This window comes from Vidua chalybeata, chromosome 2, assembly GCF_026979565.1.
Source record: "Vidua chalybeata isolate OUT-0048 chromosome 2, bVidCha1 merged haplotype, whole genome shotgun sequence".
In the NCBI taxonomy this organism is placed as follows: domain Eukaryota; kingdom Metazoa; phylum Chordata; class Aves; order Passeriformes; family Viduidae; genus Vidua; species Vidua chalybeata.
In genome coordinates, this window is record NC_071531.1 from 13,034,045 (window position 1) to 13,052,665 (window position 18,621).

Here is an 18,621-nt window from a genome sequence, read left to right on the forward strand (position 1 = left end):
GAATTGGCAGAGGAGAGCTCGCATCGCAAAGCATTTTTGCCTGCGAAGGGAGTACTGCGATCCCGCCCCACGTCCTGGGATGGCCGGGCCGCGTTTCCTCCGGCAGGGCCTGCCGGGGCGCCGGAAAGTGGGGAATGGGAGGCCCCCGGGCCAGACTCGGGCACAGGGAGACGGGGCGGGAAAGGACTGAAAACAAGCTGCACACGGCTGGAAGGCCGGAGCAGGACTCCCTGCGCTCCGCCCGTCCCCGACAGCCTCGAGCTCCCTCCCGCCGCAGTCCCGGCTCGCACCGCCGGGTCTCGGCGCCGCTGAAGCCCTCGCAGATGCCGCGCCGAAGGTCCCCCGTGCCCTCCGGCTGTCGCCTGTGCCGCGGCGGGTTCGGGTCCCCCCGCCTCGGGCAGGCAGCTCTGCCCGTCCCTGCTCTGCCACTCGCAGTGTCGCGGTTCGTCCGCACCGACTTGGCCGGCGCCCGGCAAGACAGCGAAGGAAGGGAAGGCAGATGCGGGCCGGCCTCCCCGGCTGTCGGAGCGCCGCTCCTGGCCCGGTGGTACCCGTGGCTCCGCGCAGCTTCTCCCGGGCAAGCCCCGGCAGGGAAGTCCGGTGGAACCTCTCGGCACGGCCACGGAGAGAGCAAGAGGCGGCAGCCCCTCTGCTCGCCGAGCCTCGCCAAGGGCACCCCTGGGTCTTTTTTTTTTTTTTTGGTCGGTTTGGGATTTGGATTGGATCTTTTTTAGTTACTGGGTTAAGGAACTAATTGCCACTCGTGCCGGGGATAGCAAAAGCTCCCTAGAACTGAGCACCGATGGCAATCGGCAGCTTTGCATACCCGGCCCAGCCAGGAGCACCCCGCAAAGCCGGGCCGGGGTGGGGCCGCCCCGCTGTGGATCGCGGGGCCCGCCGGTCACGCATGTCGGGGCGCTTCCCGCTGGCATCGCCCCGGCCTGCGAATCAGGGGGAAACGAAGAGGGATGAATGAGGAGTAGGAGCCCTGAAGGGGCCCGCTCCCAGGGAGGGAACGACTCTGGGTATAACGTTTGTCCCCGCGCACGCACCTTTAGAGCTTGGAAGCGTGTGCGTGTGCGCCCTCGGGCGTGGACACAGCCAGAGCGGCGTTTAGCCCACACCAGCACGGACACATGCACGCACTCGCTTATCTTTTCTCTTAATTAACCAGAGATCTCTGGTTAATTAGGAGACGTCAGTTCAGCACGCAGTTGTGGCATGAACAGGGAAAATGGGGCTGTCCCCGCTTCGGTGCTCGGGGTTGGGCATCACCAGAACAAGAGGACGGGTTATTTGTGGTGACCGGGAGCAGTTTCTCCGACGTGTTTGTGTTTGTGGGAGTCCGAGAGGAGGAGCGCACACATAAGGGGGGACAGGCAGTTGTACAGTGCCCATCAAAACTGAGCCCAAACTGACCAGACAGGGAGCCTGAACTTGTGACCGCCCAACAGGGAAGGGAAAGGAGCATAAAAAACCGTCGGCGGTCTTCCGGCCCCGAAGCAGCGTGGAAAGTGCCGGAGGAGGGGAGATAGGTGTGCGGAGAAAGGCAGAGGCTGTCAGGGCAGGGAGAGGGCTGCCGGACAGCACCACACCGGGCTGCGCGCCCTGCCCTGCCCGGGAGAAACTCTTCCCGGCTCCCGCACTCCGCTGGGTCGGTCCCCGCCGCGCCGTCGCCGCTGCAGGCGCCGCGCAGGTGTTGTCACAGAAAGCCCCGAGCGCGGACGCGGCATTTCAAACACCGGCGGCGAGCGCGGCGAGCGCGCGGCCCTGCGCAGCACCGCGCCGGGCGGGCGGGCGGGAGCTGCCCGCGGGAAAACACGGCGCGGATCCCCCGGCGCCGCCCACGCCATCCCGCCCGGGAATTGCCGGGGCTAAGGAGGGGTCGGGCGGGGAGCGGGCCGCCGTCGGAGCGGGGAGGTGGGGACGGGGCAAGGCGTGCCACGGGAACTCCGCCGCCGCCCATCCCGGACACCCCCGACGGCTCCCTCGAGCGGGTCCCCGCCGGCTGCCGCCCCCGCGGAGCGGGGGCGGAGCGCGGCGGGAGGGGCGGGGCGGGGCCGGGGGCAGCGCGGCGACTCGGGGCGGGTGCCGATCCGGGGCGGTCCGAGCCGGGCTTTGCCGGGCGCCGTCTGTCGGCGGCCGCCCGGCCTCCGGCGGGAGCCAATCAGGGGGCGGCTGCCCGCACGTGGAGCCGAGGGGACTCAAGAGCGCCGCGGCCGCCGCTCACTCCCCCCGTGACGGGCGTCCCGGCGGCACCGGGCAGCGCCGCGGGGGCGTCCGCGCCGCCGCTCCCGCCCCGGCCCCACGGCTCGGCCCCGCTGCCGCCGCCATGAGCGGCCCCTACCCGGAGGAGAGCTGCGCCGAGCGCCCCGAGTGCAAAAGTAAATCGCCAACTTTGCTGTCCTCCTACTGCATCGACAGCATCCTGGGCCGGCGGAGCCCCTGCAAGGTGCGGCTGCTCGGTACCGCGCCCACCCTGCCCGCCATCGCCGCCCGTCCCGACACTGACAAGGCCGCGCAAGGTAAGCCCCGCCGTCCTATCCCGCTCGTCCCGTCCCTTTTCCCCGGCATCGGGCAGGCCAGGCTGTGTGTCCCCCATTCCCTGCACAGCCTGCGGCTTGGCTCCGGCCCCGCTCCCCGCCTGCACCGCACGGCCGGGCGCCGCCTCGGAGCTGCGGTCGCTGTTATCCCGTTACCGTGCTCGTTAGCGGCTGTTATGCTGCCAGGAAGCGCAGCCAGAGCCGTGCCCGGAATTCGTCACAATTCTTTCCCTGGGGGTCGGGTACTGGTGCTTTAGGCTGCTCTTGCTTTCGATATAGGTGTAATTTTTAAAGCCAAAATAAATCGGTGCGATATGCGATCTGTGTGGGGGGAAAGCCTGAGCCTGGCCCGTTCCTATTAAAACCTGCAACGGGTTTCGGCAAGCGAGATGGGGCCGCGCCCGGCAGCAGCCAGGGCAGTGATAACGGGCCGCCGGCAGCCGCCGCCCCCGGCCCCAAGTTGGGAGCAACCCCCTCCGGAGCCGCGGGGAGCCCGGATGGGCAGCTCCCATGGGCGGCCTCGCTCCCGCTTTTCCCGGCGTACACTGGCGGGCGGGATTCTTTCTTCCAAAACCAAAACTAGACTTGGGGAGGTGGGGGAAAGATTATAGGAGGGGGAACAAAACAAAAAAAAAAAAAAAGCCAGCGGAGGAATCCCGGGCTGCCGGGCGGGAGCAGTAGCACCAGCGCTGCCCCGCCATGTGGCATTTGGCCCGGCGCTGACCGCTGTCGGAAACGTGCCGGCGCAGGCCCGGGGCTGTCAGAGCCCCCGCAGCCTGTCCCGGCCCTGAACGGGCGCCGGGCCGGGCTCAGCGTCCGGGAGGAATTTCTTCCCAGGCTGGGAGTAGCGGCGCGGGCCGGGGCCGGCCTGAGGGACGGGGTAGGAGGAAGAAAATGGTGCACGAAGCATGCCTGAGGGACTGGACTCTTGCCCTAGGCTCTATTAACGCAGATCCTACTGACCGTGTCTCTCCTTCTCTCTTCCTTCCTTTCTTTCCTCCGCACCCTTCTCCCCGCCACGCCTGCCCGCTCCGTCCGATTGCTGCGGCCGTCTACGCCACTTTCATGGTTCAGGGTCCCCTAAGGCCAGCCCTCCCTTCGAGCCGGCCGAGCTGCACCTTCCCCCCAAACTGCGCCGGCTTTACGGGCCGGGCGGCGGCCGGCTGCTGCCGCCGCGGGCGGCGGGGCCGCGGGGGGACCGGACGGAGGGGCGACCGGAGGGGGGCGCGGGCCCCGTGTCCGCTGCCGCCCCGTGGGACACGCTGAAGATCAGCCAGGCGCCCCAGGTCAGCATCAGCCGCAGTAAAAGCTACCGTGAAAACGCGCCCTTCGTAGCGCCGCCGCCCGCCCGGGACGAGCTGGGCAGCCCCGCCGCACACGTCGAGGAGCGGCCGGGCCCTGCTGCGCCGGCCGCGGAGGAGGAAGAGGAGGAAGAAGACGAAGAGATGCTGGAGGAGGACGAGGATGAGGAGGAAGAGGAGCTGGAGGACGACGAGGAGGAGGAGCTGCTGGGCGAGGACGGCGGGGGGCTGCTGAAGGATGCCCGCCGAGGCGCCACCGCGGCCCCCGGGGCGGAGGGCGGGGATCTGTCCCCCAAGGAGGAGCTGCTGCTGCACCCCGAGGATGGCGAGGGCAAGGACGGCGAGGAGAGCGTCTGCCTCTCGGCCGGCAGCGACTCCGAAGAGGGGCTGCTCAAGAGGAAGCAGCGCCGCTATCGTACCACCTTCACTAGCTACCAGCTGGAGGAGCTGGAGAGGGCCTTCCAGAAAACCCACTACCCCGACGTCTTCACCAGGTACCGGCGCCGGGGCCCCGGCCGAGCGCGGAGTGAGCGAACCCCGGGGGGACGGGACGGGACGGAGCCGCAGTGTGCTGTACCCCTGCCTCCAAACCGCCCTCGGCGGTGAAGCCTGCCTCGGGCACCCCCGGGCTGGAGGAGACGGGGAACAGGGCCAGGTTCGGGGGGAGCCAAGGCCGGCAGAGCCCGGGCAGGCCCGCCTGAAGGCCACCGCCGGGCGCTATTTTTACCCGCTGCCCACCCCTCCTGTCACCGCGGCCGCACCGGGATCGGTTACGCGATGCTCGTGGGCTGGAGCCCGGCCCGGGGAAGCCCCGGCAGCGGCAGAGATCAAAGCGCTGCTGCCTAAAAATACCGGCCCGGCACGTCGGGGCCTCCTGGTGCCCGGAATTGCCCCCAGGGAGCCCGGCGGGGTCCAGCCCGGCTCTGTCCATACTTTCGGGAACATTTTCCCGTTGAAAATGGTAGTGGCGGGTTTGGCCAGCGGTTCCCCTGCGGGAAGTGCAAGCAGGGAGAGAGGCAGAGCCGCCAGCCCTCTCCTCGCGCTGATCGAAAATTGCAGCTCCCCACTCCCGCCTTAAAACTAGAGGGGGATCGAGTCCCCAAAGTCACACTTTTCTATCCCGAAGACGCTCCCAGTTTCTCGTTTGTTTTGCCCAGGGGTTGGGGTTCGGGGCAGCGTTGGAACAGGAGTGTCTGCGGGGGCATTTTTTTCTCTGGACCTCGGAGCCGCGCATCGCCCGCGGCGCTCACCTCGGGGCGCCGCCTGGCCCCGGCCCCGGCTGCCCGGGCTGTGTATGGACATATCGCACTTTTTTCGTTGGTGTTTTTTTTACGGCTTTGGGTTTTGCCCCAGGGCTTTTCACGCCCTGAGGGCGCGGGGCTCCGGCCGCGGCAGGGTCTCAGTTATGCTGGGAATGCTCCTTTCTGGCACACGGAGCTGATGAGCCATTTTCCAGTGCCTTAGTGTTTTCCGATTTACCTTAGTTGTGGCAACGTGAACCTCCGCGTGGAGTTTCCCGGCTGCCGTCCCCTTACACGGCAGCTGCGGCTGGAACTGGCCGAATCTGGGGAGCGGCGGGGAGGGAATGCCAAAACCCTAGAGTCCCAAGAGGCGCCCAGCTCGGCGGCCCGGAGCCGGGCCGAGGGCGGTGACAGGCGGTGTCCGCCCGCGGCCCGGCCCCGCTCGCCTCGGGCACCGGGATATCGGGCGCGGGCAATTGGAGGTGCCCCGGGCTGACGGCGGCGTCTGTGTCTCCCCCAGGGAGGAGCTGGCCATGAGGCTCGATCTGACAGAAGCCCGAGTGCAGGTGAGTGGCAGCGGCGGGACCGGGACCGGCGCGTCCCTCGGTGGCGCCCAGGGGAAGGGTGGCCTGGCCCTCCTCGGCGGCGCCCCCGGCCTCGCCAGGGCCGAGGCATCGGCTGGCGAATCCCTGCGTGATTAAAACTCAGGGCTCCCGTTTCGGTTGTTAGAAACCCGCTCGGCCGCAAGTCGGGTATTTGGCTGCCATCAAATCTCCAATCTGGCTTCATAAAAGCCCACTTAGTGCTAGAACAAACAGGGCCATTTGAAGGCGAAATGTTGTTTGATTTCCTCTCCGCCTGCACAAGGAGCTGGCTAATGCTATTTGATTTCCCATTTTTGATAGCAATAAGCCTGCATTGATCTAATAGTGAGTGAGTGCAATGCTATTAAAGGTGTTTGCCGCCCCATACCAGAGTGCATTTCCCAACCCGGGTCTCATAACCAAAGAGACGATAAACATTGGGATGCCCTGATTGCCAACAGAAAACAGATGTCTCTGGGTTTGAAGCTGAGCAAATCACTTTACAGTTAAAATCGGGCGCTGATAAAGCATAATAAATTCCATATGGCTCATTTAATACACAACAGCTTCTTGCATTAGAGGGGCTAATGATGAGATTTGTCCCCTCCTTTCTGTTGACACATTTCTCCATTGTCAAACAGAGATGTGACAGCAAATCAGTATTTTCAGCTCAGGGGAACAAGTCGTGGGAAAGTTAAATAACTTTTTTAACAGAAAGACACCCCCTTTCTTTCTCCTCTATTCATGGCAGAAGATGTAATTAAGTGAATATGAATTATTAGAGTCCCTTAGTTTACCTTTGGGTCTACTCAGACTTATTAATTCAATAAGGGGGAATTGTAGTGAGGACAGCTTGCTAATTGAGTTTTAGCGGGGAGAGACGCTCCCTCCGTGCCAGGCTGTTGCCTTCCGCACGAACACAATGCCTCTTCATCGTGGGTACCCAGATAGGCGTGCGTGGAGATCAATTCCCGCTGAACAACTGTATGGAGAGACTCGCAGCACTGCTGCCTTTCTGCCTTCCGGGAAAGAAGGGTCTCATACTGAACTTACAAAGCCGAGCATAACAGGAAAAGCTCTGCCCACACCTGCCCCAAAAGATTTACAAACATCTGTCTCTCAAAGTCTCTGTCTGTAGGTGCATGTGATGGCCCCACACTTGGTTATTAATGGAATATTTTATTTTCCTTTGAAATGCGGTTTATTTTCCTCTACCTCCATCCTGCTTTAAGCAGTTTTATTTCACGATTTTTGCTTTGTGGGAGGGGTAAAAAGTGAGAAAGGACGGCAGTGCCATGGCATCCTAACTAACTTTCATAAAATAGATCTTAAAAGGGCAGCCTTGAAATCTGTATTTGCTGCTTTGGTTGCCTCACAAATTATTTCTTCATTTCAGACATCACTGAAATTACGACTTTCCCCCTTCTCTTTAAATCTGAAGGGGGAAAAAAATCTATGATCCCCAAACGATATAATTTGTAAACATGCCCTTTGACGAAAAAAAAAAAAAAAAAAAAAAAAAGTCGCGGTGTGGGTGTGAGTGCGGAATAATTCCCGCGTAGTCCTCTTGGGAAAACGTACTGCCGCTGCTCCAGCGCAGCGGGAGCCTCCTCCCGCTCCGATATCTGCCCGCACAGCCGGCCTGCCGCAAAGATGTGCGGGGGTGGTGTAGAACTGCTACGCCCCTCCGGGAGCCAGGGCCCGCGACAGGGCCGGGGGTGTCACCGAAAGCCGCGTGTCGGCCCCCGGCGTGGGTCGGCACAGCCCGGGGCTCAGCGCGGCACCGACACACGTGGCCCCCGCGGGCCGGCCCCTTTTGGGGCGATCCCGCTTCGGGGGTGGCGGAGGAGCGGTGGCCGTCGGGCCGGTGCGGGGCTCCTGCGGGGCTCGCCGCTCCGAGGGCGCGGGCAGGCGTATTAAAACCGGTTTTTCTTTTGGCTTTCAGGTATGGTTCCAGAACCGTAGGGCTAAGTGGCGGAAGAGGGAAAAGGCTGGGGCTCAGACACACCCCCCAGGTTTGCCTTTCCCTGGTCCCCTGTCAGCAACTCACCCCCTCAGTCCATACCTTGATGCTAGTCCTTTCCCTCCTCATCACCCAGCTCTAGACTCCGCCTGGACCGCCGCCGCCGCCGCGGCCGCCGCCTTCCCCAGCCTGCCGCCGCCGCCCCCCGGCTCCGCGGCGCTGCCCCCCGGCGGGACCCCGCTCGGCCTCGGCACCTTCCTGGGCGCGGCCGTGTTCCGCCACCCCGCCTTCATCAGCCCCGCCTTCGGCAGGTACCGCCCGCCCCCGCGCGACCGGCACCGGGCTGTCCTGGGCGGGGGCGCCGGGAGCCGCGCGCGGGGATCGCGGCCCCGCGCGGGACCCGCCGCGCGCGGCCGCCCCGGCGTTCGAACTTGGAGCGCCCCGCAGCCTGCGCCCATTGGGCGCCGCGCGGGTCACGTGCTTCCGCCGCGGCCGCTCATTGGGCGGGGGCGGCTCCCCCGCCCGCCCCCCGCGCGGCCGCGGGTTCCCCGTGGGGGCGGCCGGGCCGCGGCGGTCGCGGGAGCCCGGGCGGGGCAGGCACGGGGCAGGGCCCCCGAGGGACCGGCCCGCGGAAAGCGGTGCTCCCACGCAGAAACTAAACCCTTGCGTGGGTTTCCCTACGTGCACGCGTGGCCTCTGCTTTGCTCGGGGAGGGGGTTGCTGGTATTCGGCCAGTCGGGATGAACAGAAGCCGCGACATCCCGGGTGCCGTGAGCCGCTCCGGCCGCGGGGGGACCGTCACGGACAGATTTTTAGCCGCGGGCATGCGTGGGGCTGAGCAGCTTCCACAGGTTCGCGTCGGGACGAGCTCCCGCGGGAGCCGCGGTCCGTCCCACGCTCCTCTGGCGGAGAGTCCGCGGGCGAAGTGCGGGAAGCGCCGAGCGGCCCCGGCAGCGCTGCTCGCGGAGCCGGGGCAGGCGGAGGGCGGACGGGTCCGGGTAACGGGGGAAGCGAGCGCTGCCTGCCCAGGACCGGGGGCTTCCTCCCGCGCATCCCCCTCGCCGCCGGCTGCAGCCCCGGCCACTGCCGCCTTGACTGCGGCAAGTCGGGGAGGACCAGGCTCAGCGATTTGTCCTCCTTTTTTTTTTTCCCCGAAAAAATCTTTTGCCTGCCCGCCGTCGGGTATTGCCAGCGAGTCTCTGTCCCCACGCGTCCGCGCTTGGCGGGAAGGAGGCGACCGGGGCCGTGCGGGGCCGGCGGTCCCCGGCGCGGCGGTGACGGCCGTCTCTGCTTCCCTTGCAGGCTCTTTTCCACCATGTCCCCCCTGGGCAGCGCCTCCAGCGCCGCGGCTCTGCTGCGGCAGCCGGCGCCGGCAGCCGAGGGCGCGGTGGGCTCGGCGGGGCTGGGGGACCCGGCCAGTGCCGCCGCCGACCGGCGGGCGTCCAGCATCGCCGCCCTGCGGCTGAAGGCCAAGGAACACGCCGCCCAGCTCACCCAGCTCAACATCCTCCCCGGGAACAGCACGGGGAAAGAGGTGTGCTAAGGCACGGCTGCCGTCCGCGGGGTGCGGGTTAGGGTTTTTTTAGGGGGGAGAGAAAAAAGAGGGAGAGAAGAGGAGAGTAAATACGCGAATCAATAAAGGTCACCTCAGACAGCATGAATCAAGACCAAACGGGGGGAAAAATAATAATGATTTTTAAAAAAAGAGGACCAGCAGCCGAGACTGTAGTAGGTCCTCAAGATAGGAACTTGGGGAAAGTGAATGCCTCTCGCATCAGCCCTCACATGAGTGAAATGACACTTAAATCCTCCTTGGCTGGTACATTTCTTAAATGTACGACATGTCAATTTCCTCTATGAACATAAGGGGGAAAAAAGTAAAAAAAAAAAAAAAAAAAAAAGAGAGAAAAAAAAAGAAAAAAACCCTAATAAAAGTTACTATATATTAGCGTTTCGTACACTAAATATTTTTCCTTCTGTTTATCTGGCAAGAAAAAAAAAAGAAAGAAATAGAATTGTAATTAAGAAAGTGAAATGACAATAGAGAAGCTAAGAGAGGGGGAAAGCTACCCACATCTTCTTAAAATAGCATCCTAGGATAAGTTGGTCAGTTAGAAGCGCTGGAGAACTATTTTACATGTTGCAACGAGCTGCATATGCTAACCAAGGATGCTGACAGTGCAAACTGAAAGTAAATTTGATGCTGTAAGATAACCAGTGCACTTAGGGGAAAGGGTATATCTTTTTCTTGTTATATTCTTTATCACTACACCAACCAAGGTTTTTATATCAAACCAAAGCGAAATACACTGCTAGAATATGGACTGTTTAAGTCACTAAACTGTGATTATTAATTCTGTACATACCATTGTTATAAAAAAAGAACAGAGCTTTGTATATTTGAAAAGTTATAAAACAATTGCACTCAGTGTAGTGTTGTAAAAGTTTGTCATTCTGTAGATTCTTACTGTGTTGTAGATATAATAGGGTTCCTAGACAAATATTTATGTACAAACTCTTTATTTAACTTATTAACTGTAGAGGTTTCTGAAACCCTCAAGAGGCGATGGTACAGTACTTTTTCGTGTAATGTCGTTATTGTTAACACTTTTCCTTGCTATCCGGTGGAGAAGTGCCACGTTCAGAAAATAAACGAAAATATATGTTTAACAAAAAACAAAACAAAAAAAAACCCAACCAAAAAAAAAAGATCAAAAGAAAGGCAAAAAACCCTGTCGTTGTGGGGGCTGCGGGGCCACCTGCGCCGCACTGCGGGCGCCCGGGGCCGGGGGCAGCCGGGGCTGAGCCCCGCCAGCCTCAGCGCCGAGGACCCCCCCGCGGGGTCTGGGTGGGCGCGGGTCGCTCGGCTGGGGCGGCGGCCAGAGCTCGGGCGTGGCGGGGAAGCAAGGTGCCGGCAGCCCCGTTTGCGAGGGGATCTGCGGATCGCGAGGTCGGGCGGGGCACCCACGGCCGTACCTGTCCGCGCTCTGTCGCGGGCACCGTGGCGTGTTCCCCCAGCTGCCCAGCCCGGGGTGCTCTGGGCCGTCTCTTGGGTGTCAGCGATGCCACACCGCGGGGAGCCGCCCCACGCTGCCCCGGCACTCGCCGGGCGGGGACGGGGCAGCCCCAGGCTCCGCCGCTGCCCAAAGTCGGGAGTTGGGGAGAAAATCAGGAATTCTGGGGAACGATTGGCCGCCCCTGCACCTTTGGGGTTACAAAAGTTTCTCCGCGCCTGCCCCTTCGTTCTCCTCGAGGTGAACTTCCGTTTCTTTCCTCTTCCTTTATTACTCCCCGGGTGGTTTTCTTCCTCGTGGCTTTTTTTTGTGGTTTTTTTTGGTGTTTTTTTTTTTTTGTTTGTTTGTTTGTTTTTTTTTTTTTTTTTGTTTTTTTTTTGTTTTTTTTTTTTTTTTTTTTTGTGTTTTTTTTGTGTTTTTTTTGGGTTTTTTTTTTGGTTTTTTGTTTTTTTGGTTTTTTTTTGGGCGCAGCGGTCCCGTCTGCCCCTTTACGGAACAGGGGCCGAAATGCGGGAAGCCCGGCGGCTCTCCCCGCGGTCCTTCCCCGGCCGTGATGACTCCTGGTCCCTCCCGACCAAGCCCCAACCCCCGGACGGGCGGTCGGAGCGCCGGGGTGTGGGGTTCTTTTTTTGGGTGATTTGGTCCAGTCTCGGCAGCGCTCCACAACGACGGGCCGGGGCCGGAGAAGAGCCCAAGGGCACCCCGAGGGATTCCGGCCCGGCGGGCGGCTCCGCGGGGCGACCCCGGTTCCGGGAGGCACCGGCCGGGAAGCGCCGCTGGAGCGAGCACCGCGCGTGGGAGCCCGCCACGACCCTTCCCCGCAGCTCCCCCCTCCACTCACAGCATTTCATATCCCACACCCCCAACTCCGCCCGCCCCCAGCCGTATTTTTGAGTTCTAAAACCCACCATAGGCGCGAAAAAAAAAATTTATGGGAAAAATAAGGCTTGTTCCTTGGACGTTATTAACAGTGCAGCCTGAAATATACATTTTTGCCTCAAAGAAAAGGGAATCATTATCAAGCCATTAGGCATTAAGAAATGTCATTCAGTCATTTTTATTCATTCTGCTGAAATCTTCGTAAAAGCCCGAATCATACTTCTGCAAGCAGCAATTTTGTTAATCCAGGGGGTTATTACTCTGGTCCCTTATTAGGATCTATACTGCTGCCAAGCAATCCTATAACCTTCTCAAAAGAAGTTTACCTCCGTGTTATAAAACCAGTAGTGGTATTTATACTGTGCAATAATTAGTGTATTACCTGAATCCACTAACAGGTTCATTTTATCTCCGCACAAAACCCCTAGTCTGCTTATAGAAAGCTTGTGCCTCCTTTGGTGCTGTTAAAGTGGTGAAAGAGTGAATGAAGGCTGGTAGCACTTTCTCCTTTCGCCGTGCCTTAATTCCCATCTCTTTTTGCTCTCATCCAATTAGTGCAGTGTATTAAGCGGTTTATCATCTCATAGTCAGCTATTGAGAGAAACAAGGCGAACACTTTGCAATAGAGCCTGCTCTCCTTTGACACCCTCAGGTACTTACATATTCCACTGTGCTATGAATAATAGAGGAAGAATAGAGCGCTAATTCCCTCATCAAAGAATGCCTTGTCTGCTGCTTTGCTCAACAACACCATTCTGATCAAAAGAAAAGCAATAAAGCTTAGCATAACAAAACGAAACCTACTTATTAGCTTAGTGGTTAAATTAATGCAGAGCCGCTGCTATTCAAAACCAAGGTTTGAAAACAGCCTCCAACAACCTGATAATGCTGCCTTCGGGATGAAGGAATTTTAATCTGAAATTTGAAGCTGGCACAGATGAGTTAATCTATTAAACTGCTATAAGGAGGGTGCGGGAGAACTATTCAATTAAGGCACATTTAAGGTGCCTTGCAGAAGACGGGGACGGATTCGAAGGGGAAGATGTGCTCCGCTTCGGCCTTAGAAAACTGCCTTTGGCGGCGAAAAGAGGGATTTTGGCACAGCAGCAACCATGTTTGCGGATGGGAATTCTTTTTCATATCGCATATGTCATCAGTGAAACCTGGCCACCGGCTCCATATATCAACACTCCTCTTCCCCAACTGCAAATAAATACAAATAAACACAAATCTTAATTTTAACAGCACGGGGTGGGGGAGGGGGATATGAGGAGGAAAAGGAAGGGAAGGCGATTCAGGCCAGACCAGTCTCAGAATGCAAACCTCCAAACTTCAGTTTTCCCAAATTATTTACAGTGCAGCGTTTACCAGCTCCATTTAATATTAAATGCTATAAAGATGATTTTGCGTTTCCCAGCCTTTCTGAGGGGCCAAGACAAGGCACGGTGCCCAGAGCTGATTAGAGAGGGAGAGGGGAGGGGAAAAAAAAATCCGGTTTACTCCCTGCCAAGACTTCAGCTCTGATCTGACCAGCTTTGCTGAGAGGAATCAAAAAAAGCCTCCATTCGGGGTAAAAGCCCTGATTTCCCATCCTCCACCCCCCCGGACTGTGGCTGGCTGGGGTGGCGGGGGCTCCGGGGCTGTGCCACTCACGGCTCCTCCGCCTCGGTGTGTGTGGGGGGGAACAGCCCCTTGCAGGGCCACTCTGTGCTGCTGCATCCTACACAGTCATTCCACAACACTCTCATTTAATCTAAACATCCCTAAACTTGCAAATTAACAAGCTCTTCAGCTGTAATTATACAGATACATACAAGTGCCACAGGGTCAGGTTATGCCATATCTATCCATTTTATTTGTACACCTAATGTTTGGAGGAGAAGGTCACACTTTTCACTTTCCTAAGGCATTCTACCCAGTAGAATCAGTATATATCTGTAATCTTCATAATCCTAATTGGGCTGGACACAAAAAATCTAAAAATGCCTGCATGGAATTACAAGAAACCAGGATCTTTTGAAGTTCTGCAACTTCAGTATGGCATCTTGGCAACAACACCTTCTTTCCAAGACAAGACTCCAAATAAAGTCTGTTTTAGAATATTAAACCCAACTAAACATATTGGGAAGGATCGATAGCTCACCAGGGTGGGACAACACCTGCACAACATCAGAGACTGCATAGATTCCATTTCTCACTGTAGTGATTCCATGTGAGCAGAAATGAAAGGGTTTAGTTCCAAAAGTTGCTAGGAAGATGACTGTGTATTTAGGCATATTCAAACTGAGACTACCCATACTGACACACAGCTTCTCCCAAATGCTACTCTGGGGACAAATGAATGTCATAAAATACTCTCAACACAAACAGACACATGAATCCCTACAGTGCCCAACATGTTCATGCTGATCCTCTTACTTTTTCTTCAAGCTCCCTTTGTTAATGGCTGCTCATCCTAAAAACAGACACACAAGCAATTCTTTAAGACCAGGAGAAGTCCAGAGGAATATGACCTAGCATGGACTATTTTCAACCATCAGATCATAGATTCAAATTCTCTTTTACTAGAAAACTTTATTTTTTTTTCCTTCAAGTGTGAAAAAACTTCACATTTTACATTGTTTAAGATTTAAAAGCAATTTTTATAACCTTACATTAATATATCACATTGCAAACTAAACAGTGAACAGAGTACAACAATATTTTGTGTACAAAAGCATGTACCCAAATTTATTCCCTTGTCATACCTGCTTGTCATTTTATTAGAAGTAAATGAAAAATACAATTTGTTTGTAAAATCTCCAACACAGTAATTATTACAGAACAGTAACTATGATTTGCTGCTTTCCATTCCCCTGTTACTGGTTACAATGCCATCCCAAAAATATTTTTCCCTATCAATTGCTTACTTTCAAATACTTAGAAATGAAACACATTTATATCCTCTGTATGACTGAAATGGGTTTTGTTCATGTGCATGTCTTTACATCTACACAGAAATCTTCAACGTGGCAAAATACTATGCTTAAAGATGCTTGGAAAGACTCCTCATAAAAAGATGGTCCCTATTTTTAGCACCTCCAGGTTTCAGTCGTTCTTTAATGAATTTCAAAGTAAAGCATCCCTATCCCTGTTCAGTAGGTAATAGGACATTTAAATGCATTTAGGTTTAGTATTGTTTTTAATTGGTATGTTTATGATCAGGAAGAAGATAAACCGTGAAAAGGCAAAACATTAGTGCTCCTACTGAGACCTCTACTAACCTCTCTTCCTGAGAGCACCTCTAGTAAATACCCTGGAGCAAAGTCTAGGATCACTTACATTCCAGCAACTCTCACTGGGAATTATCCAATTAAAGCAGCAATTCCCCCACCCCCTTTTCCCTCATAGGTCTAAATACACAACAAAAAATATTGCAAAAATCAACTACTCCATGTTTTAATAACCCTGGTTTCTCAATGAAGAAAAAATAGGAAGATAAAAACACCTTGAATACTTGATATCCACGAGAATCATAGATCCTGTTTTCATCTCCCATTTTTCCTCCTCCAAAGAGACAAGATTATTAAAACAGCATTGTACATACTGAAATAGAGTATTGCTGAAGAGATCATTACTGATAAACAAGGGACTAGCCTCCCTCCATTTTTAATCAGTCACTGTCTTTCATTACTGGACTCTCCCACAGATCTATCTTCCTATACTGACGGTGAAGAGTTTGCCAAGGTTCACTTCTGAGTAGCCACTCGTGGACAGGCATTTGTCTACGGTGCTCTTCAGTCTTTTGTAGGCCTCACAGACTTCCCTCCTGAGTGGCTTCTTCTTCAAATACTCTAGAAGAACAAAGAGGAAAAACCCAAAACACAGAGAGGGATTAAATGACCACAAAAAGACAGGATTTTTGCATTCATTAGACTATGAATCAAGGTATTTTAAAACGAGGTGAATGTTGCAGTTAGCAAACATTTGTGGCAAGCTCTCCCACAGTCTGCTGCATTCCCTGCCTTTCCTGCACGAGCTGGTGAGGGGCCATGGTGAACCTTGGCCATGGAGCCAAGGCTGAAGCTCCCTTAGCCCCACCAGCACAGGAGCAGTGGGAAAACTGGCAAGAACCACCCCTACTCCAGTTTTGTCACCTAGCTGGAGTGAAATGGGGGTTCACTGTCACAGGAAAGTAAACAATAGTTGGGCTGGGTCTGAAAGGATCTCATTTAAAAGGGTCCGGAGCCTTAACTTAGTGAGAACTATCCAGAGGTTGGAAGTAGGGAGAGATTCTGCCCCAGGGTGGCTTCAGAAGTGAAGGAGATCACAAGTCGTGTCCAATTCATGTCCCTCATCCCTGCTGTTAATACTGGCACTGGCACAACCTGGGTCAGACTTATCACCAGTCTTGTGAGTTCTCAAATGCACCTTGCGTGCAGGATGGGAATCGTGATCCTCAGCACTACAGAGGCACTGGAAGGAAAAGGGAAGTAGCGCAAACAAGGAGAATTCCATGCTACTTTACCCTAAAATGGAGAGAAGATGCTCAGTATCTCAACCAGGAGATGTCAGGTTCTCCTGACACATGAATGAAGAGACTCCCAAATGCTTGGTCAGAGAGGCCTGGAGAACATGACATTTACTCACCTGTACCTTCATGTGTGTGCAAAGTCATGTGCATGAGTCTGTACATATTTCAGCAGTAAAGACCAAGCTGTTCTATTTCTTTTGGCTTTTTTTTCCAAATTTTCTGCCATTAAAAAAACACACCCAAGGGATTTTGTTTGGGTGATTGTCCAGCTTTTCCTTAATAAAAGCTGTGAACAAAGACTAAAGGAGCAAAATATTCCACTACTCCATTATACAGCAATGCCAAGTGGATGCAGATCCGGCGCAGTTCTGCTCCTACTTTCTGACCAACTCCACATTCTAGGAACACCAGCTCCTACCCAAAAGCCTGTTCCTGCAGTTACACCTCGGAACACTGGAGAGCACATGAACTGCAGAACAAGGTGGCCTCCCAGGCAGCTTCCCTGCTTTTAGACTGGAAGGACTCCACATCCAGCAGCACTAGGAGAGCACAGCAGAGGTACTTGCAGGTCAAGATTTGAAGCCACTGAGGTGCAGGGTAAAGCATGTGTCTTGTGAGCAACCAACACCATCCTTCTATTGCTCATTAGCTTTGCCTCACTTCTCCCTGGCACCTTCACAGCCCTCCTTGTCCTTTGAATATGTAACAGAGGAAACTCCATCCCCTCTCAAACAGCTTTTAGTCTACAGCACAACTTAAGATGAAAAACCAATTGTCTCTAAAAACAGAGTTTATTTAAGAAAAGGCTTTTGGGGAGAGGGACACTGGTTTTTTGAGTTTTTGTGTATAAGGGATGAAATGTCTCATTTTTGTGACACCTCACCTCTCACCTCATTTCTGTGATGTGACTGAGATGAAGGTGTCCCATCAGACAGCTTCATCTCAGCAGCCAAGGACTGCTACATGAACAGATGGCAGGCATGGGAGGCATGGTGACAGAAAAAGCTATTACAATTTTGAGGTTTGTGACTTTCTCCTCCCTGAGGATTTACAAATATTTCTTCAGAGCCTCAGATGTTGTAGTATGACCTCAGCAGACTAGCTCTGGATACAATACACAGCAATGTTTTACTGAGAAATTGCCACCTGCTTAGATTTTCCATGTTACTCACAAAGTTCCACTGAAGTTAACTGCTTTGCATGAAGCTATCAACTCTTTAAAAATTAAAAAAAAATTAAATAAATGATGTCTGAGTAAGTGATTACATTGATTAAAAGCATTTTGATAAGCACCTTTCATGCATTGTTGTGAAGAAGTTATGTATTGTGTCTGGGCAGTAAGCAAATAGAGGAAGATGTCTTGTTGAAGATACCACATTTTTACTGTTACACAGACAGTAATGACTTAAAGTCTATTAGCAGAATTGGATTTTCCTTAAACTACAACTCCAATACAACAAAAGCTTGATTATGTGAATCTGCTCATAACAGGCTGAAGTCACTATGGCATAAACACATTTAACAATTCTGAAAGTATTTAGATAGAGGGTTAAATTAAACAAACCTTGAAAACTGTCTTTACCACATCCATAAAAACACCAATCCCACTTTGCCACAAACTGAGCTCTCACTTGTTTATGTATTTTCAAGATTAATGATAACCCACAGTAAGTGGGTTCACTTGCAACTGCTCACATTAGCCAAACCATGCTCTTTAGACCAAGGAACTGTAGGCAATTCCATCCTTATACCTCAAAACTAGGCCAACATAGTTTAAAGCTTCCTGGAGCTCAGAAGAGACCAAGGTAAAATACATCAATGTGAACAGCTGGCACATGTGAACAGAGCAGGAAGGCACATTAATCATTAGTACATTGAGGCAAACAATACACCAGGGCTGAAAGTAGGGAACAGAAATACAGGCCCGTGTACAGCTCCAATTCAGGATTCAGGACTCCAGCCATCCCACTAACAGAGCTCCCAGCTTCCCCCAACATTAAATCTAAACTCCAATTATACGCAATATCCTTTCTGACAGTATGATTCAAACATTTCTTAGATGCAATTACCCTTGTAGAGGCAGGCAGGAAAGGGTGGACTAAAAAAAAAGGAGAAACATGAGGGGCCTCGTTGAAGTAATGAGGCCAATTTTAAGTTTCAATTATAAGAGAATGGGAACTGGGAACTCTGGGAGGAGAAGCAGGCAGGGCTGTGTCTGCAGCACCATGCATTTGAATGACACAAGTGCATCTGATGACTGGGGAGAAGAGATTTAAAGAACTGTAGTAATACAGAGCAGGGGAAGATGAGAGAGGACACAGCTCCTGATGTGTTTACCTCCTTTGCTGATGGGATATTGACTTTTCCCACCAGGTTGGTTAGAAAGGGGACTATTTACGCTGCCACACAGCAGAGTAAGAATGACAACCGGCATCACTCTGTGCTCCTCTGAGTAAAAGACAACTGTGACCGTTGTATATCACACAGCCAGTCAATACCTTTGAGTTACTACACCATCCAACTTAGAGATGCATATAAAAGCTCCTACTTTCTTCTTAAATGAGAATTTAATCAATAACATGC

General features: G+C 54.4%; 2 protein-coding genes across 4 annotated transcripts in view; one reads left to right on the forward strand and one right to left on the reverse strand.

The window, feature by feature from the left end:
* Positions 1-2,260: 2,260 nt before the first annotated feature.
* On the forward strand, positions 2,261-10,061 carry ARX (aristaless related homeobox). 3 transcript variants are annotated; one of them, XM_053934952.1, is made up of 6 exons: positions 2,261-2,525; positions 3,618-4,338; positions 5,606-5,651; positions 7,615-7,684; positions 7,769-7,943; positions 8,935-10,061. In XM_053934952.1, exons 1-6 carry the CDS (start codon positions 2,333-2,335, stop codon positions 9,173-9,175), a joined length of 1,446 nt encoding a protein of 481 aa, XP_053790927.1. In that variant the 5' UTR covers positions 2,261-2,332; the 3' UTR covers positions 9,176-10,061. The 3 variants fall into 3 exon arrangements, with proteins under 3 accessions (XP_053790927.1, XP_053790926.1, XP_053790928.1); XM_053934951.1 differs by having other exon boundaries at positions 7,615-7,943; XM_053934953.1 differs by lacking the exons at positions 7,615-7,684; positions 7,769-7,943.
* Positions 10,062-14,073: 4,012 nt separating this feature from the next.
* POLA1 (DNA polymerase alpha 1, catalytic subunit) overlaps positions 14,074-18,621 on the reverse strand; it is a 183,966-nt gene continuing 179,418 nt past the window's right edge. The window contains 2 exon segments of the mRNA XM_053935948.1: positions 14,074-15,217; positions 15,219-15,358. Coding sequence (XP_053791923.1) covers positions 15,182-15,217; positions 15,219-15,358 — 176 coding nt within the window. The 3' untranslated portion in view covers positions 14,074-15,181.

Excerpts from the sequence above, each read along its gene's own strand:
- ARX (XM_053934951.1), top strand. The coding sequence starts at position 2,333 with ATGAGCGGCCCCTACCCGGAGGAGAGCTGCGCCGAGCGCCCCGAGTGC. Across the intron at positions 5,652-7,614 it reads TGACAGAAGCCCGAGTGCAG|GTATGGTTCCAGAACCGTAG; the intron begins GTGAGTGGCAGC and ends TTTGGCTTTCAG. Across the intron at positions 7,944-8,934 it reads ATCAGCCCCGCCTTCGGCAG|GCTCTTTTCCACCATGTCCC; the intron begins GTACCGCCCGCC and ends CTTCCCTTGCAG.